Source organism: Stegostoma tigrinum, chromosome 1 (genome assembly GCF_030684315.1).
Source record: "Stegostoma tigrinum isolate sSteTig4 chromosome 1, sSteTig4.hap1, whole genome shotgun sequence".
Classification (NCBI taxonomy): Eukaryota; Metazoa; Chordata; class Chondrichthyes; order Orectolobiformes; family Stegostomatidae; genus Stegostoma; species Stegostoma tigrinum.
This window is the reverse complement of record NC_081354.1, coordinates 83,843,201-83,865,743: the sequence shown is the minus strand read 5'-3', so window position 1 is coordinate 83,865,743 and position 22,543 is coordinate 83,843,201. Positions and strand designations below refer to the sequence as shown.

The 22,543-nt window shown below is 39.5% G+C and overlaps 1 protein-coding gene across 22 annotated transcripts in view; it reads left to right on the top strand.

Moving 5' to 3' along the window:
* Positions 1 to 22,543, top strand: part of lcorl (ligand dependent nuclear receptor corepressor-like) — a 122,547-nt gene that overhangs the window by 52,785 nt on the left and 47,219 nt on the right. For 10 of the 22 annotated variants that reach the window (XR_009445871.1, XM_048528130.2, XM_048528156.2 and 7 more), the window contains exons 4-6: positions 204 to 336; positions 7,005 to 7,256; positions 15,290 to 15,386. Coding sequence is in view for 17 of the 22 variants with exons in the window: in XM_048528130.2 (XP_048384087.1) it covers positions 204 to 336; positions 7,005 to 7,256; positions 15,290 to 15,386 (482 nt within the window). In the remaining 5 variants the exon portion in view is untranslated. The other 12 variants (XM_048528139.2, XM_048528253.1, XM_048528174.2 and 9 more) reach the window with 11 other exon arrangements.

Sequence of the window (22,543 nt, the reverse complement as noted above, 5' to 3'; positions counted from 1 at the left end):
TCATTTCAACCTACCTGGCCTGACAACTGAAATGCCCACTACCTAATTTGCCAGCATGGAATCTGACACAGCCTTGGGGTTCTGAATTTGTTGGATTTGAGATATTGTGCCTGCATTCTGAATTCAGTATTTTAAATGCGGTTTTTTTTTTGCTGCTTTGGATTATTTTCAAAAATTTCTCTCCACAATTCATGACTTTCTAGGACCACATTTCGTCTCTGAGTGTGCCTACAACACTGATATCTACTGAGGAATCTTTATCTCAGGGGCAGTCCCACACTGAACAACTTGAATGCCAAGCAGACAAGTTTCTTAATGCTATCTTTCACAAAAAAGGTATAATGCTTTTCCTGATTTTCATATTAAGGTTTAATGAAACTTTATTTTTAATTTGTAATGCTATTTTGGGATAAATATTTTCAGTATTAGTTGCTACTATGCTGATGTGTAAAAGTCAATACGGACCGGGTTACAATGATGGATAAAACAGAATCCCTAATTCACAATGTCTTGTGCCCAAGGGATTATGCATCATAGTATTGGATCCTTAGCTTATACATTCTGCAGTGTTTTTATGTTGTCTGATGAAAATTCTAAAATCTTTGCATAAAGATGCATCAGCTCCATCTAGTGGCTATGTAATTTGCCATTTTAATGGCTTTATAGGCCTGGAATTCTCTGGACTGGCATAAATGGCAATTTGAGTCAAAATTTGTGCCAGTCTTCTTACTGTTCACAATGACAACAACTTGCAGTGCAATTTCCAAATAATCTTTGACACGTGCTGCAACAAGTGCAGCAACAAAGTTGGAAGAGACGAAACTAACTGTGGGCCCTGGAGAACATGGGTGGCACCGTATCAAGATTATATTAAATCAAGACCAAAGGTGAGGCTTGGGAGTTGTGGTAAGTGGAATAGGATTCCCATTTTTCAGTCTTTTTCAATTAAAAATTACTTTAAAAATTATTTCCCTTGTCTTAATGTTTATCTCTCTCTCTTTGCAGCGAAATCCACCGAAGAGGAGGTTAGCAGTTCCCTTGAAAGAGATCTGCTAGGTGCCTTTGGAAGAAATTAAGCTGAGGAAGAACTAGCTGCCTGACGGCAGTAAAGTTGCTTCTCCTATAAATTTAGTCCAGGTGTCTGGATGAAGATCTTGACAACCTTTCGAATTTATGATCTGTCCATCCCAACTTTCAGATTCTGATATAATGTTGTTAAACAATTCATCTATTTGATCAGGGCCGAAGAGGTAAGGTGCTCATCATCTCCCTTTCAAAGATCAGACCTGGACATCAATTTTCAAGTGTTTGTTTGGGAAGTAATCGGGTGTTGTCTTTTCAGTATTGCCAGGTGACACATCTTTAAAATACAGATTCCAAATGGCATCTGGAGAACTACTTCTGTCCATTTTACTCTGGGATTGGCATGTCACTTTAGTTGAATGTTTGTTTTTGTTTTTTTTCGAAGTATTGTTTTATTTTGTCTACTGGATAGCAACAACCTGCAAAGTTGTCATTTATCTCAAGAGGGTTGGAATATAAAACCAGCAATGTGCAGGGAAGTGGAGTTGAAATGCCCATCAGCCATGATTTAAATGGCGGAGTGGACTTGTTGGGCCAAATAGCCTTACTTCCTCTCCTGTGTCTTATGGAGGACTTGACTATACATACCTGCTGAACTCCTTAATTACTTTGCAACTGACTAGGACAGTGCCTAAAAATTTTAACTCTCTTCTGTCAGCAAGTCAGTGAAGTATATTCTCACTGTCTTTGCAGGACACTGCATTGGAGAAGAAAGTTATATGACAGGGAATTTTGTATCTGAGAGTAATGATATGTGATGAGGAAGAGGCCTTCATCTCGTGAGTCATGATCTGAGTTATAAACTATGGTGACATTGAGCTGTAGTGAGGTGGGTTCAAACTTCTGGACTTGTCCTGTGGCTTCGCTTTGTTTCAAATCAAGGATATAGTTTCGAGGTGAGCTACTGACTTGGATTGAGGATTGGCTGTCTGACAGAAGGCAAGTTGGGATAAAAGGCTCTTTTTCGGAATGGCAACCGGTGACAAGTGGTGTCCCGCAGGGTTCAGTGTTGGGGCTGCAGCTGTTCACATTATATATTAATGATCTGGATGAAGGGACTGGGGGCATTCTGGCGAAGTTTGCCGATGATACAAAGATAGGTGGACGGGCAGGTAGTACTGAGGAGGTGGGAAAGCTGCAGAAAGGTTTAGACAGTTTAGGAGAGTGGTCCAGGAAATGACTGATGAATTTCAATGTGAGTAAATGTGAGGTTTTGCACTTTGGAAAAAAAGAATACAGGCATGGGCTATTTTCTAAATGGTGAGAAAATTTGCAAGCAGAAGTACAAAGGGATCTGGGAGTGTTGGTCCAGGATTCTTTAAAGGTTAACTTGCAGGTAGAGTCCGTAATTAAGAAAGCGAATAATGTTGTCGTTTATCTCATGAGGGTTGGAATATAAAAGCAGCGATGTGCTTCTGAGACTTTATAAAGCTCTAGTTAGGCCCCATTTAGAATACTGTGTCCAATTTTGGGCCCCACACCTCAGGAAGGACATACTAGCCGTGGAGCGTGTCCAGCGGAGATTCATGGATGATCCCTGGAATGGTAGGTTTAACGTATGATGAACGGCGAAGGATCCTGGGATTGTACTCATTAGAGTTTAGAAGGTTGAGGGGAGATCTGATAGAAACTTACAAGGTAACGTATGGTTTAGAAGGGCTGGACGCTAGGAAGTTGTTTCCGTTAGGCGGGGAGACTAGGACCCGTGGGCACAGCCTTAAAGTTAGAGGGGGTAAATTTAAAACTGAAATGAGACGACATTTCTTCAGCCAGTGAGTGGTGGGCTTGTGGAATTCATTGCCACGGAGTGCAGTGGAGGCCGGGATGTTGGATGCCTTCGAGGCAGAGATCGACAAATTCTTGATCTCAGAAGGAATCAAGAGCTACGGGGAGAGTGCAGGGAAATGGAGTTGAAATGCCCATCAGCCATGATTTAAATGGCGGAGTGGACTTGATGGGTGAATGGCCTTCCTTCCACTTCTATGTCTTATGGTCTTATATACGTGAGATAATGCAAGGAAGGAGGTGCTCAATTATTCTAACTTCATTCTGTTTGTTTTCACAGTTCAAAAAAACCAAAACACCCTGTCCCAGCGGAGGGAGTTGTAGGAGGAAATGAAGCAGAAGAAAGGGGAAGATGGGGTGGAGGTAAAAGAGCAGCTCTGAGGGAAATGGTCATTATGTAGGCTCTGATTAGGTGTGAGGGAGAGACCATATGCTTTCCCAGCACTAAATACCACTTCTTTGCAACCCTTTCCCAAAACAATAACCTCAACATCATCCCACTCTTCTGTTCCAGATAGCAGTGCAGACCCAAGCACTCCAGACATTCTGGAAAGACCCAACAGACCCTGTTGGCAGTTTTGGAGACTAGAGAGTACTGGATGTGGGGTGATGTATCCACTTTGGTGAGTTGTAGTAGATAGCCGAGGAGTACAGTGTCATGGGAACCAGACTTAATAAGTTTGTGCCTTGACAAAGATATTTTGGAGCATCACAAGCTGTTTGGACTCTGTTGCCAGTCATTTGCAGCAGTTCACACCATGACAGGACAGGATTTTTTTTTGTCCTTGGCAATATGACTGTGTGCCCACTGGTGTATTTGACAGTACTCATTAGCTTCAGGGTGTGGTAAATGATGCTTTCTGGACTTTTGCCTGAGCAGTCACAGTCAGCATCTGGAATATGACTGCGGCCATGGTACCAGTCAGATAATGTTTACAGCTTAGTGCAGGTGAGATGACAGCACTCCCAACCCTACTTTGGAGACCACCAGCTGACATGAAGCAGATGACAATGGGCTTCTAGGAAACTCCCTCCAAAGATGCAGCCAGCAGTGGCTTCACCCCAGCAGTGAGCTACTGTGTCAAGAGATTCTTCAGCCCAGTGTCTGTTCATCCAGCATTAGCAGCCAATCTCCCTATGACAGTGATCTCATGAAAATTTTCAGGAATTGTTATTTTTCAGGATGCAGAAATATTTAAGCAATGTATACATGCATTTGTTTATAAAGTTGGAAAACTTATTTGCAGTTTAATATTTACTTGCCTTTGATCTGATGCTATTTTATTTTAGCTGCATCGTTGAGGTTCACACACTAACATTCCATTGAACGCACTTAATTGTGTCTTGGCCTAAATGCTAAACTTTGAAGGGTCACTTGTTTTCATTGTTCAGTGCTATAGAAGGTTCTGGAATATCACTTCTGTTAGGAAGTTCACATTTGAGCTTCTACGTTGTGATTTGTGAAACAGCGGTAAATAAATTTTTTTTTCATGACTGATCTTGAATCTTTGTAACTACTTTGCCAGAAGGACCAGTTCACACTTTGAGAGTTGCTGAAGGTTGCAAAATCAGTGGCTGAGCATCTCTCCTGGAAACTCAACTGATTTTCTTCACTTCTTAGACTCTGAAGCATGGAGTTAAGATACTCTAAATCAAAGAACTCCTTGTCTGGGGCATATTCACACTGAACCTTTCCATTACCACAAAACTGTGCACTTTTCAGACACTGCAGACCACAACAATCCTTGCCACTCTTCGAGGCATGTACCACAGCACATTCTTTCTTTTTTTGGGGTCCTTATATTGGCCTGGCTTCTATCAGTTCTCTGCATGTGCCCAATTATATTAATCCTGTGTTGTGTAAGTTGGCTGTAGGTGGCGCATTCTTGTCAACACCCATGTATTTATTTGATTTTCTTCTCTGAATCATTAAGTTGGGGTGAAATTGCAAATGTGTCATGACCATGTGTCTTTAAACACTGGACTGCAATGAGGAAGAACTTTTTTTAAAAAAAACTGATGTTCACCATGATGAGAAGTTGAGAAAATTGCTATGATGATGTCTTGCTGGATGAAATTGGCTGCCTAATGGCAGGCACTTGGAGCTCCTTGGCTGATACTGCAAAGAGTGGGGTGATCAGAACAATCCAGAGAGAGACAAATGGACGGCTAAGATGTCCTGCACTTCTGTTGATAACACAATATGAGCAATCCATCTGAGGTTTCTTGCAGCTTGCTTACCGTTTGGTTCTGTTAAATCTTTTAATTCTGGTATTTGCAACCAAGTGGGCGCCAGTGAATGGCGACTTTGTGCACTTTTCACTGTACTTGCGTATACCTATAGTACATGTAACAAATAAATCTAAATCTAATTTTGCACATGGCCAGACACTCTGCTTCTCCAGCAGTTCCTAGTATGATCTTCAGGCACAGGACACACTCTCTGGGGATGGTAGCTAACTGAAGTCACTTGCTGTTACGGTGCCTGACTGCACTATCTGCACATTCTCTTCATCCTCTGTTTTCAAAAGCAGAACTGGTGAATGTTAATTGGGCATGTCATTGTAAATTGTTCTACTTGACATGCAAAGAGGTATATATTTCTTGTGATCTAAGAATCTGAGATTTCTGACTTGGAGAAATAAGATGGAAAAATATTGCTGCAGAGCTAGTGGCTAGGCCGCAAGTTTTCAAAATAAAAGCATCTCGTAAGTAATATTAGTAACCAATGTTCTCACTTCCCTGCAACCATCAGAAAGCCAGTGAAAATCCAGGAAATAACCCACAAAAACGACACTATTATATGAAAGTATTTAGCATAATGTGCGATCAACACATTTGCTTTCCCAGAAGGGCTTTGACAAGGTGACATGCAGGTTGCCGAATAAGATGAGGATGCATAGTGTTAGGGACAAAGTACTAGCATGGATAGAGGATTGGCTGACTGGCAGAAGACAGGCAGCAGAGAAGTCTTTTTCAGGCTGGCAGCCAGTGACGACTGGAGTTCCCCAGGAGCCAGTGTTGGGGCCACAACTGTTCATGTTATACCAATAATCTGGATCAAGGAATTGAGAGCATTGTAGATTAGTTTTGAGGTGACACTAGTGGAAGTAGTAGTGGGACTTGAGGAGGTGGGGAAGCTGTAGAAGGACTTGGATAGGCTAAGAGAATAGGTTAAAAAAAAGTAGCAGATGACCTACAATATGGAAAGGTTGTGAACTTTGGTATGAAGAATCAAAGCGTAGGTTATTATAATTGGGAAAGGCTTCCGAAGCCTGGAGCACAAGGATTTGGGATTCCCAAATGCCAAATGAATCTGCATATTAGGAGGTCATATGCAATGTTAGCATTCATTTAGAGAGGGCCACAATACAAGAGCAGAGATGTATTGCTGAGGCTGCATGAAGCTCTGCTCAGATTACATTTGGAATATGTGGTTGTGTGGCCCATGTCTGAAAGATGTGCAAGCATTGAAGGCGGTCTAGAGGAGACTTATAAGAATGACTTTTTGGGGTTGCAGAGAAATGAGAATGTATGAGGAGTACTCAAAGACTGTCTTTACTCTGGAGTTTAGAAGAATGAGGGAGAGACTGATTGAAACTTGCAGAATACTGAAACACCTGGATAGAGTGGATATGGAGAACTAGGAGAGACTAGGATCCGAGGGCACAGCCTCAGGGAAGTGATGAGCCTTTTGAACTAAGGTGAGGAATTTCTTTTGCCAGAGGGTGAATCTGTGGAACTTATCGCCACAGGAAGCTACAGAGGTAAAGTTATGGAGTGTATTTGAGGTTCTTGATTAGTAAGGGGACCAAAGGTTATTGGGAGAAGGCAGGAGAATGGAATTGAGAGCCATATCAGCTTTGATTGAATAGTGGAGCAGACTTGATGGGCTGAATGGCCTAAATCTACTTGTTTTTAATGGCCTTTATAAACCAATTGTGCTGAAAATTCTTCCATTTTTGCTGGGAATCTGTATTTGTACTATTTTTTCAGCCATGTGTTTAGAAGAAATTATTCCAGAGTTTCACTGCTGTATGGGTCAAGGGAAATGTAATTTTGTATTAGGTGCCATTATACTTAAATTGAGTTTTGTATATTATACTTCCATTAATGTATAGTTCTAATTCTTTTAGACCTTCCTCAGAACTGTGATCGCAACATTCCTCTAGTTGCTCAGGAAATAATGAAAAGAATGATACGTCAATTTGCAATTGAATATATATCCAGAAGTAATTACGCTCGTGAAGCTCAGCCTGGATCAACCGATGAATCTATTTTGGTCTCGAATGATCCACCTGCCAAGCAAACCCAGAATTTTCTCGAGGAGCAGGATAGACCCCTCGACCTCACTGTGAATAAAAGTCATGAGAAAAATTTTCAACAAGGTAATCACATTGCTTTCCTATCAATTAGGAGTTCTGAATTCACTGTACGTTTTATGAAAGAAATCCTTGAGCTAGATGCTGTTCAGGGGCATGGATAATTTTAGCAGGTTACTCTCTAATGTTCACTTTTTTTGTATAAGCTGCTACCAAACCACTAGTGTTCATTTTATGACTAAATCTAAATTGATTGTATCTCAGAACTATGGTGTCTCACTGATTTTCATTCTATCAATTTTAAATATATGCCCACACTTTAGATAGCAAAGGAACACCCTGAGAACTTAAAACAACTTCCCTTCTCTGCAGTACCTCTTACTACTCTGCCACCCTTTCTGAATACCAATTAATTGCGACAACCCATAATCAAATTATGAAATTAAGTAGAAATGGGTTTATTTAAATCCAGTTTCCCTCCCCATTGTGTTAGGACCAAGGTAGCTCAGTTAATCCTAGGGGTTTCTATTGAAATATTTTAGCTGCGTATTTTCATTGTTCACTATATCATAAGCATATTTTACAGAAGGATGGTTGATAATCGGTGGTTTCAGGAACTTGTTGGTATCTTTTAAGCTTTTAGTTAGTGGCATTGAAATAATGGAACAGCTGGTTGTGGGGGATGTACTAAAGGCAGATGTATAATGGAATTCTGCCTCAAAAAAAATAGCTTCACCTGTAGTATAAATAGCCTGTATTTTATATTTACAACTTCTGTCTGAAATTTGACTGTTCAAGTTACTTGGCCCTTTTATCAAAAGGGATTGCAGCGCAAATAGACATTTATTAGTACGCCCAGAGTAATGTGTACAGGATGTTCATTACCATCATCTTAGACCCTGAGGTTTGAGTGATTGGAAATTCAAACTTTGTTTACTGGAGGGAAATATTTTTCCTTTTGAAATAATTATGATTTTGTTGTGACGTACTTTTAAACTTAGTTTTCCCAAGTAGTAGAGGTCTGCTTTGACCTTTATCTGTTTTTGTGTAGTGGCACAATTTTTATTTTATTCCCTAATATTTAAATTGCTTAAGTTTTTTTAGTTTAATTTGCTGTGTCTGGCTTATCTTTTAAGCACAAAGTCTAAAAGACTACTGTTGGCAAATGTACTTCATTAAAGTCCTTTCTCAAACCTATTGTGAATACTAAAAGCTGAAGTGACATTATGAAACTGAGACTTAATTACCGGAGACTTAAATAAGAAATGTAACGTCTACTACAGGTTAAGCAAAAGTGATAGCCGTCTCAGAGCATTAAGTGCAGTTAATTATGAAAATGGAAAATTTGTATCATTTTACTGAAGAATCAGCCTATAGTACACCATAACTGAAGGTGCAGATGATCATTCTGATTTTTGTACTATTCAGATCTGTGGATTATTGATCCAACTTCAGTATGGTGAAAAAATATGTTGAATTTTATGTAGACCTTGATCTCTGCATATTTTGTTATATATAAAGTTTGTCATGCTTATTGGCCAAACGATCAATTTTAGCGCATTACTGAACTGTATTCCAACCAAAAAACCTACAGAAAAAGTAACTTGAAAGGAACTATCATGGCAACTAACTTTTCAGTTTTTAATTGAACATTACTTTTTCAGTTGTTTAGGATTTTATTCATTTTGGTCATTATAAAGTTCAGTGTTTTGTAGGCCTCATGTCCTCCTGAATAAAATACACAGAATAATTTGTCTCACACAGTCTGAGTTACCAATTGGTAAGCTGTAGTTAACTTCTGATCAGAGGTCATATGGGAAAAAGGACATGGAGAAACTACAATCTCAGAATTCTTGACTGCAAAAAAAAAGACTCATTGTGACTATGACTGTCATTGTCATTGTTCTCCACATGAACATTGTGACTTTTAGTGCCTCTTCCTGCACATTTTCTGTTTAGATAAACGTCTAATGTCCTTTTTGATGCGTTGATTTGAAACTGGCTCCATGATAATTCCAGCCAAGGCATTGCAGAACTAAATCATTTGTTGCATGAATAAGTTTCTTCTCTCGTTTACTTATATTCTAAATCACTTTAAATCTGTGTCCCCTTTATCTGTTTACAAGTGGGGAAAGGTTTGTCCCTGTCTGCTATCTCCAGATCAGTCCTGCCACTGCAAACTTAATGAAGTTTGTCCTTAGCCTTTCTACTTTCAGTAGAAATCTGTCCCAATTTCTCCCATCTATCTTGATAACTGAGTTTCTCCTCAATGGAGCTATTCTTGTAAACCTGTTCTGTGCTTGCTTGAATGTGTTTGCATCCGTCAAGTGTATCACCCAAACTGAACATCGTACTTCTGCTAATTAGTGTCTTACACCAGTTCATCCAAATCCACCTAGTGTTGTATTCTCGGCTACTGATAAGTCTTAGGATGCTGTATGCTTTTACTACATTTTCTGCTTATCCTGCGACCTTAACATGTGCAGCAATACCCAAACGTCTTTCTGCTGCTGTATACCCGTTGTCATATACTATATTGGCATGTTTGTACTAGAATGTATTTCACGTTTCTCTTCATTAAACTTCATTTGCTACGTAATCACCCACACCAGAAACTTGTCAATGTTTGAAGTTCTGCACTTCCCTCCTAAGCTTACAAAGCTGTCAAGTTTTGAATCATCAGATTTTGAAATGGTTTCCCGCACCCCAGGGTTGAGAACATTGTAAATTAGGAAAAGCAAGGTTCCCAATGTCAACCCTTGGTATTCCACTATAAAGCTTTTTCCAGCTTGAAAAATGTGTACAATTACTTTTTCCTCTCACTCAGCCAATTTTGTACCTTGGTACTTTATTCTGACAGCTACAGTTTCTCACCAGGCTGGTGCATAGCATTGTACTGAATGTCTTTCAGAAATCCATGTACACTATATCATTGCCTTCAGCACCCCTCTCTTGCTTCCTCAGTTGTCCAGAAATGTCGGTTAATCATAATTTCCCCTTCTGAAATCCATGCTGATACTCCCTCATTAACTCATATTTGTCCAGGGCTCTTAAGAACTGAGTTTGAAATAAATTGAGAAGGTATTTTCCTAAATTGGGGTCCAGTCATTGAATTCTCTATCTTGGCATATGTCTTGTCTTTTTTGAGACAATTTTGTGCCAGAATTGAGAGATGCAGTTGTTTGAAGTGAGAAATAATAAGCCAGCAAGTCTTGGCTTTGATAGTTTAAAACCTTTGCCCAGGAGAGCAAGAGATAAAGGTAACTAATGTTTCATTGAGAAAGTTTTTATATTGTGTTTAGGTGGCAACACACCTTAAGTAAAGAAGCTTTGACCTCGTTTATCAAAGTGCTGTAGATGAAAATTTTGGCCATCAATCCGTGCCTTCCCTTCAATTCTGCCCCTGCAATGAACAGCATATATCGTATTACTTTGGTTTCATAGCCTTCATATATTGCGGGAGGAAAGTAAAAGTACTGTTTGCAAGGAGACCACTTTACATTTGGAGTTAATTATTGCTGCTTTCCTGATACTGTTGGCTGGGCATGAGGGATGGTAGTACTTTTGGGCAGCTGTAGAAGTTTTTATTTTCTTATCCCAAACAAAACAATTTTTAATGGTTGCTGCTTATTTTGTTTCATCTAAGCCTTGAATCTGTTTACAAGAATAAACCAGTGAATCGATCTGAACTATTATGTAGGCAAGTCATACAAAGCTTGGGACATCTCCAGTGAATGTTTCTTTCTTAGCTTAATAAACTTAGCTTCGGAAAATTGCCTTAGAAGCTAGTTGTGTACACATTGTGGGAACTCCATTTCCTTATTCCTTTGATCTCCTCTGTCCATATCACATCAGTAGTTGAAAGTCCCCAGAATGATGGTTTTTTTTAAATTAATCCATTCTCTAATTGTTTTGTACATTTCTTTCTTGCCCTTTGGTATACAAAACAATGAGTAGATTGATCCTTTTGGATTCTGTTTTTCTTTCTGCAAGTTATTCTACTGCCATTGTTACCCAAAGAAATAGCTCAACAAACTCCTTTTTATTTTTGAACCGTTTTTAACAAAAATGTCTCTTGTTCTACGTGAAGCATCTTGTCTACGTCAACTGTATCCAGGCCTTTTAGTACTCTCCAAGTTTCAATCACATCCCCCCACCCTCAACTTCCTGAACTCTTGTGGAGACAAAACCCTTCGTCCCCAAGATCATTCTTGTAAGCTTCCTTTGGACTCCCTTCAATGCCAACACATCCTTCCTACATAAGTGGCTTAATGTTCCAAGTGTGGTATTTTTATAGTCTCAGCAGTTTACTTGTGTTACTATTGTGCTGGGCCCTTGTTCTTGGGTGTCAGATTACCCTGTTTTTAAAATCAATTAAAAGTTACAAACCACAAAACCAGGCAAAAAGCATTTCTCCCTTCTGTACTAACTTCTTGTGTTGCTTCCAAATTCCTCAGACTGTGTACTCACTTGGACCACATCTCTCTCTGGATGAGATCGCGCCTTCCTGTCTGTGTGAAGCATATTGATTGTGTTTTCAACAGGCCGTCCAGTATTACTAAACTATTAATCCAGAAACTCAGTTAATGTTCTGGTGACCTAGGTTAAATCTTGCCAAGGTGGGATAGTGAAATTTGAATTAAGCTTTTAAAAAAAGAGGAGTCAAGGAACTATTGATAACCATGAGACCACTGTCAATTGTCAGGAAAAAATTTGGACTTAGTAATATCCTTCTGGGAAGAAAATCTGCCATTCTCACATGGCCTGGCTGTCATGTGACTCCAGACCCACAGCAATGTGGTTGATTCACAACTGCCCTCTAAAATGGCCAAGCAACCTACTCAGTTGAATCAGCCATTACAAATTCCCAACAGAGAAATGAAACCACATGGACCACTTGGCATCAGCCTAGGCACTGGAAAAGACAAAGGCAGAAACAGTCCTGTCGACGTTACAAAGTCATCCTTTAAGATTGTCTGGGGACTAGTGCCAAAATTGGAAGAGCTGTGTCTCAAGAATCAAGCAACAGTCTGACCTTGTCATGCTAGCATGTTCATATCTGACAAACAATGTTCCAGACGCTACCGTTACCATCCTTGGATATGTCCTGTCCCATGGCACTGCTGACTCCGCAAAGGTGCCAGTTCACAGGTATATGGTCAGGAGGGTGTTGCTGTGTGGAGTCATCAATATTGATTCTGGACTTCATGAAGCCTCATCACTTCAGGTTAAATGGGCTAACAAACCTGCTGATTACCGTGTACCATCCTCCCGTGCTGATGAGTTCCCTACACCTCCATGGTAGCATTTCTTGGAGGAAGGCAAGGGTGCAAAAATGAGTGGAGATTTCAGTGTCCACAACCAAAAATGGCTCAGCAGCAGCACAACAGATCAGGCTGGTCAGGTCCTAAAGTACACAGCCACAAGTTTGGGTTTGCAGCAGGTGCTGAGGGAACCAACACCAGGAAAAAACATTGTTGGCCTCATCCTTACCAGTCTGCCAGCTGCAAGTGCATCTGTCCATGACACTATCTCATCTGTCCATGACACTCATGACTAGTGTGCAATCCTTGTGGAGCCAGAGTCCTGCTTTCACTTTGACAATACCCTCTGTTGTGTTGCGTGGCACTGTCACTGCTAAATGGAAGAGACTTCGAATGGATCAAGCAGTTCAAGATTGGGCATTCATGAGACATAGTGGACCAATAACAAAGTTAGAATTGTACTCCCACTCAATCTGGGACCTTTATGGCCCAGCATATCCCCCACTCAACCATAATCATTACCATCAAGTCAGGGGATCTCTTCTCACACATTTCTCCCCCAACTGTGGTAATGGGGGATGTGCTAGGAGCAGAACTGGGCATACCTAAAAATGAGTGTTAACCAACATTAGCAGCAAGTGAAAGTTAGATCTGATCTGTCGGTTATGGCATTGCTTAGCTCCAAGTTCTGCAGTCTTGCCACATCAAGTTGTTAATGGTGGACAATTAAACCACCTACTGGAGGACGAGGCTGAACAAATATCCCTATCCTCAATGATGGAAAAGCCCAGATCAATGTAAAAGATCAGCTTGAAGAATTTGCATCAGTCTTCAACCAGAAGTGCTGAGTGGATTACCCATCACTGCTTCCTCCAGTGGTCAGCAGCATTACAGATACCAGCCTTCAGTCAATTTGATTCACTGCACATGATGTCCAAAAATAGTTGAAGGCACGATACTGCAAAAGCTAAGGGCCCTGACAACATTCTGTCAATGATACTGAAGACTTGTGCTCCAAAACTTGCCACTGCCCTAGCCAAGGTATACCGATGCAGTTACAATACTGGCATCTATACAACAATGTGGAAAATTGCTCTGGGATGTCCTGCATGCACAGCAGGATGAATCGAACCCAGCCAATTACTGCCCCACCAGCTTCTCTTAATTGTGAGTAAAGTAATAGAAAATGTCCTTGTCACCATCATCAGTGCTATCACGGAGTACCTGCTCAGCAGTAACTTTATCAGTGATGCCTCGTTTTGGATTCTGCCATGTCACTTCTGACCTCATTATTGCCTTGGTTTAAACATGAACAAAAGAGCTCAAAACAAGAATGAGCCCGAGCAAAACTAGAGTCGATAGGTATCAGGGCAAACTTACTGCTGTTTAGTCATACCTGACAATTAGGAAGATGATTGTGATTTTTGGAGGTCAGTCATCTGTTTGATATCTCTGCAGGAGTTTCTCAGGATAATGCCCTAGGCCTGGCCACCTTCAGCTGCTTCATCAATGACTTCCATCATAAGGTCAAGTCAGGATGTTACCCCATAAATGTACAACGTTCAATACCATTCATGACAACTCCTACTGAAGCAGCCCATTTTCAAATGGACGAGACCTAACTAATATACAGGCTTCTGCTAATGAGTGGCAAGGAACATTCATACTGCACGTCAGGCAATGATCATCTCCTGTAAGAGTCAATCTCACTGCATCTGTTTACATTCAATGGTGTTACCATCACCAAATCCCCCACTATTAACATCCTTGTGGTTACCTTTGGCCAGAAACTCAACTGGACTTGCCAATGCGTGTCCAGCATCTACAAGACACAAGTGAGGAGTGTGATGGAACACTCACTTGCCAGGATGGCGGCACCTCCTAAGAACCTCAGGAAGCTTGATGCCCATCCAGGACCAAGCAGCCTGCTTAATTGTCACCACATCCACAAGCATCCAGTCCCTTTATCACTGATGCTTAGCAGTAATGTGTGCCATCTACAAAATGCACTAGGAAATTCAACCAAAGATTCTTAAGGTCTTCTAAACCCATGACCACTTGCATCTACTAGGGCAAGGGCAGTAGATAATTAGGAGCACCACAACCTGCAAGTTTCCCTCCAAGCCATTCACTAACCTGACATGAAAATGTATTGCCATTCCTTCAGTGTTGCTGGGTGAAAATGCTGAAATTCCCTCTGAGTATTGTGGGCCAACCTACAGTGTGTGGAATGCAGTGGTTCAAGAAGGCAGCTCACCACCACCACCTCCGGCTGTTAAGCGATGCCCATGTCCCATGAATGGCTGTATTTTTTTTAAAATAAGGGTTCCTGAATAGAATCAGGAGCATAGTGTGGTCTCTTGCAAATGGAAGGGTCCCTTTGACTGAAAGGAGATTGTACCTGCAGTGCCCTCCTTTCCCCTGTATTAGGGTTTCCATGAACCAAATGGAAGTTTTGGTAGTAACAACTGAAGTGATTTCCCCACCTTCGTTTTAGTGAGCAGCACAGGTGGGAGATAAACTTGCCAGGTAAAAGTTTAAAATGAAGTGTCAGGCTCCTTTTCACCTATGTTGGTTGAAATGAAATGCAAGATCCTTTGGTCACTGTTTTTGGATTCTATTGGGTATTGTAACACGCTTGGCTCTTTACATAAATTTTTTAAAATGAAGTTTATAATTTTGAAATAAAAATGCCCAGTTCTGAAAATATGAAATTCTGGTCCAGGGATGATTTTTGGCTTGTTTAGCAGAAAGCAAAATGTTATTTGTTGTTCAAGGTCACTTTTTTTCTTAAAAGGATTTTTTGAGGGAAACTTGAATGAACTTTTCTGTTAGTAGATGGAGTGCTCGATCTATCAACTAAGAAGAACAGCATAAATTCCACCGTCTCAACTGGATCTAGTCCTGCATCAACCACTATCAAGTTATCAGGGTAAGTATTAGTGAAGTGTTACATTCCCAAAGGATTTATGTTTTTCATAATAATTATGTGTATTTTTAAGTCTTAAATGTAAACTTGTTTTCCACAGCTGTACCATATGGTTCTGTTTAGGATACTGTTACCTGATTTTTACTTGTGGTTTTAATTTTTGAAGGGTAGTTCACCCGTAATTTTTAAGTATCTCAAGCTCGTTAAAATTTTAAAAATTAGATTCTTAAACAGCCCTTATCTGTTGACGTAATTCGTGGGTTGTGGTTTGTATTTATTTCAACAGCAAATGATAAATATAAGACTGGAAATGAAAATGCTGCAGTTATATGGAAACATTGTCTGGTCAATCTGTGTGTTAGGTAATCTATCTAAAATCTCTCCAATACAGAGGTAGAAAGATGTTCTCCTAAAAGGATAGTTGTAATTTTCTGCACGATCAGTTCATCATGCCTGGTTACATTTAACTGTACAGTATCTGATTTTTAAGCTTTAAGAAGGCTTTTTACATTGATCATTTCAACGAATGCTTGCAAAAATGCTGTTGTAATACTGAAAACTTTCATTTTTAGAATACCTCTTAGATGCACTTGTTAGTAAGAATTTCAATGAAAGCTGAAAGTTTATGCAACCAGATAGCTAGGAATAGGATTGTCAATTCTAATCGAATCTTAGTTTGCATGTGTAATATTCTGATTAATCTATTCAAATCCAGATTTTATTACCCGCTTAAACTATGCCAGTTCTATCGAGTGCAGTTTTCTTGATACTGCAAGTACTTTGTTTCACTGCTAAGAGTTAATTGAAGTTTTTTAATACCTGATCCATTCCATATCTCCTTAAAATATATTGAAAGCTACCTGCAGGTGTAAAGTAAGGAATATGACAGCATGATGTGTATTAATATGCTTCCTAAGCTTTCGCTATTAAAGTTGAACTATTTTCAATAATTATTTCTCGTGATAGGTTTGACATTTTAACTTAATGTTATTTATAAAAATTGAGAATTTTATTTGTATTTCTAACTGACAAACTTCAAATGTTATTAAATCTTTTTGTTTTGTTTGTCAGAACCAATACAAAGTATACTGTCAGTATGTAAAAATACCATGACTATCAAAAACCCATTTTTTGTAGTATTCATATACTGCCGGAATTATATATAATGGTCAAAAATGTTTAAAAGCACTTGTAATCAAACATTCTATAACTGATAGTCGACTACAAAGATGATTTTTCTTACTAAAAAAGAAATGCCCCCTAAAAGCCATTTATGGGTCTTTCACACCAATGGAAGTACTGTAACGATACATTGCTAGTGCATAATCCTGTAGCTTTCTTTTACAGTGCCAGAAGTGTCAAGTATAAAGCTGAGTTTTTTTGGTACTTTGGTACAATGTGTACACACTTCTATCTTTTACCTTGCTTATAGTTAGATGGCTACCCTGAGTAATAATGCAACATAGGCAGCACTTTTTTTTTGGCTGTGTTAAGTATTTTGTAATGGTTCTCTTTCCTTTCAGTTTTCTCATTTATCTATTGAATTTTGTTTCTGATTTGTTTGCTTTTAAGTTTTTTGTTTCTTGAATTATCTGTCCTGACCACACTTATAAAATATCATTAAACTGACCACAGTCTTGCACTCAATCTATAAGTTTCATCTTCAGTTTCATGAACGCAGAATTTGTGCTTGCTCTGTGCCAGTATAATTGTACATGTTTCCGCTGTAAATCAGTGACCTGAATAAGCAGTGTAAGAGGTAGAATTTGAAGTCTTTTAAATGCACCTGCATCAAGCAATGTTTTTACAGATCATGTTGATATTTCTAGGTCAGCACAGTGGCTCAGTGATTAGCGCTGTGCCTCACAGCACCAGGGACCCAGGTCCCATTCCACCCACAGGCAGCTTATCTGTGGGAGTTTGCACACTGTGTCTGCATGGGTTTCCTCTGGGTACTCCAGTTTCCTCTCTCAGTCCAAAGATATATAGGCTAGGTGAATTGGCCATGCGCTGTTGCCCAAAGTGTGCAGGGATGTATAGATTTAGGTAGGTTATAGGGTGATGGGTCTGGGTGGGATGCTCTGAAGGTTGGTTTAGACTTGTTGGGCCTAAGGGCCTGTTTCTGCACTGTAGGGGTTCTAAGATAATTCTGGATTGCAGAGGGTTGGGGGTGGGGGGGGGGGCGCGGTGTTGGCAGAAGGGGGAGATAAGGGAGAAGATATTTAGGTCTGATAGCATTTGTGGAGAGGGAGAATGTTGGCAACAGTGGGTACCAAGCGAAGAATTGATGATTGAATGACTTCAGCATTTTTAATTAATAAGGAATATGTGCAAGTGCTCATCAACAAAATTGAGATTAGAGTCATTGGAAAAGACTTACCATTCCTTTTGGAAATTTCTTGGATGATTCCTCAAGGCAAAGATTTAGAGCATTTTACAAGGAAGTCTGCCAAATGTCATAACTACTAGAAAAGTATTTCCTGACTAAACCTGTTATGGTGTGTACAAAAGCATTGGAATACTTTATTTGCTAGATTTCTCGAATTGGTCATTACCGTGTAAAAGACTTGAAATCATTTGCAAACCTTCCTTTTTTTCAACATCTAAAACCCAGAAGCTTAAGATCCTGCCCTCACGTAGCTGACACTTCCAGTTGATTGTGCGACAAGCGGTAGAGGAAGGGCCACCAGACCCAAAATGTTAAGTATGATTTTTTTCTTTTCCTCTGATGCTGCCAGGCCCGCTGAGCTTTCCAGCAACTTCGGTTTTTGTCTTGCATCATCCACGGTCCTTTTGGTTTTAAAGGCATAGACATGGATGTTTTCACACTCAAAATAATTGAATCTAACTAAGTCTCAAACTGAAACATGAAACTGAGTTCAAATGACCACAGTTTCTGTAGATATCTCATGTAGTTCCTTTCTTTTAAATTTGCTGTTGGAATGTGTCTGCCAGAAGCAGGGCTTACATTTATTGTGCATCCCTAATTGCCCTAGGAGCCATGAGAAATGTTCTGAAATTGCCACAGTCCATGTGGCATGAAGAGTTGTGAAGAGTTTCAGATTTTCAATGAATGGTGATACAGTTTCAAGTCAAGATGGAATGTTGTTTTGACAGGAACTTAAGGTTGGTGGTGTTCCGATGCGTCAGCCCTTATCCATGGGATCGGCCATGCTAAGTTGCCCATTGTGTTCAGGGGTGTGTGGGTTATAGGGGAATGGGTCTGGGTGGGATGCTGCAAGGGGCGGTGTGGACTTGTTGGGCCGAAGGGCCTATTTCCAGACTGTAGGGAATCTAATCTAATCTAATCCATCTAGGTGATAGTGGTTATCGACTTGCAAGGTGCAGTTAAAGGATTTGCTTCTGAACTTTGTAAATGGTATGCAGTATTGTCTGATTTGCCAGTTCTAGGCCTTGCACAGCACATGTTGAGAACATAACTAGATTTGCCAGAATGATTCCTGAATTCCTAGCATTAAATTGAGAGATGACAGAAAAGGAGGCTTCCAGACCCTGGAATTTTATGGCCAAGTGATTATTTGATCAATTGAAGTCTTCATGATATTAAGGGCAACAGGTGGGATAGATGGAGAGAAACTATTTCCTCTGGTTGCAGGGGAAGCATCAAGGGGTCCAGATTATAGTCTTAAAATTTAGTACCAGGTTTTCAGGGGTGGCATTTGTAAATACTATATATAAAAGACAATAAAAATTTGGATCACTGTTTTGTGAACAGTTGATGTTAGTAATTTGATTGTTTAAATTTAACCTTGACAATAGCTTTAATTTTAAAAAACCTAAAGAATACAGGACACAAATGGGCATATGGGGTTAGATTGTAGAATAAACACTATCACATGGTGGCAAAACAGGCATGACTGAATGTACTTCTGTTTCTATGTTATCACTTTTTAAAATGTTAAGCATATTTGAGCCTTCCACATACAAATGCAATTTGGTTTGTTCTTCAGGGCCATTATTCATATCTGAACACCCAAGCCTATTTGCCCAAAGCTTAGATGATTCTGAAAGTTTTCAATTTGTTAGATTAACTGTCAAATCCCAAAGAACTGCGCTTCCTCAAGTATAAACTTATTACCATAAGTTATTGATAAACAATTTTGTTCTACACAGTGATAATGGGAACTGCAGATGCTGGAGAATTCCAAGATAACAAAATGTGAGGCTGGATGAACACAGCAGGCCAAGCAGCATCCTCACATTTTATTATCTTGTTCTATACAGTATCGCTTTTCTAAAAGAAAGAAGGTGGCAATGGCCTAGTTTGTCAAAAACATGCTTTGACTCAGCCAGAGGACTTCCTGTGTTCAAGGGATTTTAAATTTAAGCCATTGTGTGGTCAACTATAAGAAGATATGTTAACTATTTAAAGGAATCTTTTCATAATTTCCTTGTGCTTTCTGAATATGCAGGGTCTACTAATTTTATACCTTGAATTCATTCTAGATATAATGACTTGTGCAGAGACTGTTTTGTTATTCAAGGAACATGGGTAGATTTTTCCAGCCTCACATCAATTGACTCTGGCTTCCAGCATCTGCCGTCCTTACTGTCTCCAAATCTCTTGTACAGGAATTGGACTGGAGAAAAATAGATAGTGACTGTGATCCATACCTTTATGCCTGTTTTGGTTTTGCATACTTGAAAGTATTAAATGTGCTTTGGCACATTCAAAGTAGGGTCAAGCATTGAATTTGCACACTGTCATTTCATTCCTTTGTTCTGAAATTAAATCCTGTTGAGACTTTTTCAAAAATTTATGCCTGGGATGTGAGCATTGCTAATGAATCCACACGGTCCTGTGTTGTCTTTGAGTGGGTGGTAGTAAAAGCAGATGTCAAAACTGCCAATCCATAGGTTGATTTCAGTTCAGTTCTTTCTCCCTCTTCCTGTTCTTCCTTTCTTTCTGCTGTCACTCCTCCCCCACCCCATTTGTGTGCACACTATAACCTCTTTCCACTGCCAACATCTCTCTCTCTCCTCTTGTCTCCGCCCCCCCCCCCCCCCAAAAAAAAACCATGCCAGACTCATTTGTACAATTCTGGCTGTCTTAACCTAGTTTCCATGTAATGCGTGTCCATTGTAGTTCTGCTATATGGGGCATATTTATTAATCCCAAACTGTCACCAGGCTGCATTCAAATAGAACATGGTTTGAAGAAAATCAATCGACCTCACCTATGCTCCCTTAGGGGACAAATGATTAATTCTCTTTCTGTTTTCTCTCTTCTTCCACCGAACCCCCCCCCCCCACCCCCGCCAAAGTTATCTGCCAACCCGCATAGGTTGAATAACACTTAGTTTGCAGAATTGTATATTGACTAAAAGCAAGATGTTTCTGAAGTAATTTTGTTAAATACTTTTTGGGTTACACCAAAGTCAAAAAATTCAGTTAGTGCAGCGCTTGTCATGAACGTTTCATCAGAACTAAGATGAACAATATTTATGCAAGTCCACAGCCAGAGAAGTGTGGGTGGGGTGCGGTGAAACAACAATAAGAAATGGTAGAAAAAGTCTTGAGAGAGATTTGGTTCAACTGGACTGTGCAGAAGGACAAACAGGTAGGACACATCTTGTGAACATACTTAATTACTCCCAGGGTGTAAAAATATCCACGGCTAAGCAACGAAGTTAAAGATGTTATAATGGCAAAAACTAAGTTACATCATATTGCAGAGATCATTGGCAGCCTGGAGGATTTAGAAACTTCAAAAGGTCAACAGAGTTACTGAATAAAGTAACAGAGCAAAGGTAAATTATGAAATAAAAGCAGCACAAAATATAAAAACAAAACAAAGATTTGGTGAAGTTTATTTAAAAAAAGTAGCTGAAATGAATGTTGTCCCCCTAAAGAATGAGGTTGGCAAATTATTAGGGAGTACAAATGGCATTGACAGTAAAGGAGCTTAAAATCTAAAATTGTGTTCTCGCAAGTTCCAGCAGACTTGAAAAATAAAAATGAAGCATCCTCATTCAAAAGTGGAGGGAGGCAAAGTGTAGAAACTGTGTACCAGTTAGTTTAACATATCATTTAAGAAATTGTTGGAATCCATTATTACAGAAGTAGTAGCGGGATACTTGGAAGTTTAAAATGCAATCTGCCAGTGTAAACATGGTTTTGGGAAGGATGAATCATGTTTGACTAATCTGCTAGAATTCCTTGATGTGACAAGCAAAGCCCCATAGATATGTTTTACCTGATTGTCTAGAAGGCCTTTAATAAAGTGTTACACAAAAGGTTAATGCACAAGGTATGACTAAATAGCTTAATTTGTTATTTTAGAGGATTGGCAAACAAAGTGGGGATAAATGCAGTATTTTCAGGTTACTGAGGCCTAGGTAGTGAGATGCTGCAGGGTTTGGTCCTTGCACCAATGATTTACAATCTATTCTAATGACTTGGAGAGGTAGAATGTATTATCGCCAGATTCACAGATGACACTGAAGTAGGTGGGAAAATAAGTTGCAGTGAAGAACTAAAATTGAGGTATGGACATGGATAATTTAGGTATATGAACCAAAACTTAGCAGAGTTTAACATGATAGGTGAAGGAGTTATTCATGTTGTGGGAATTTCCTAAATGGAGAGAAAATTCAAATAGTTTGATGCAGAGGAATTGGGTGTTCTTGTGCAGGAATTGCAGAAAATGATTATGTGGGTACAGCAGGTAATAAATGCAGTCAATGGAATTTTGCCATTTATTAAATGAATGTTGTGTAAAAGTAAGGAAGTGAAATTGTACCACCATTGCTGAGACTGCATTTGCATTACTGCATACAGGTTTGATTCCTGTCCTTGATGTAAATTTCATTGGATGCAGTTCAGAGAAGATTAATTAGATTTTTTCCAGAGACCCAACGTTTGATTTATGAGAGATTGAGCAGATTAGGTCTATACTCTGGATTTTAGAAGGATGAGATCTAATTGAGGCACATAATATGCTAAAGAGGATTGACCGACAAAGATATTTCCCCTGTAGGGCAATCTAGAATGAGAGGTCATATTTTTTAAACTAAGGGATTACAGATTGAAAGCACAGATGAGGAGAAATTACTTCTCTCAAAGGGTTAAATCTGTACAATTCACTACCCAACAGTGCAGTGGACAGAGGGTGCTGAATAAACTTGGAAATGAATAGA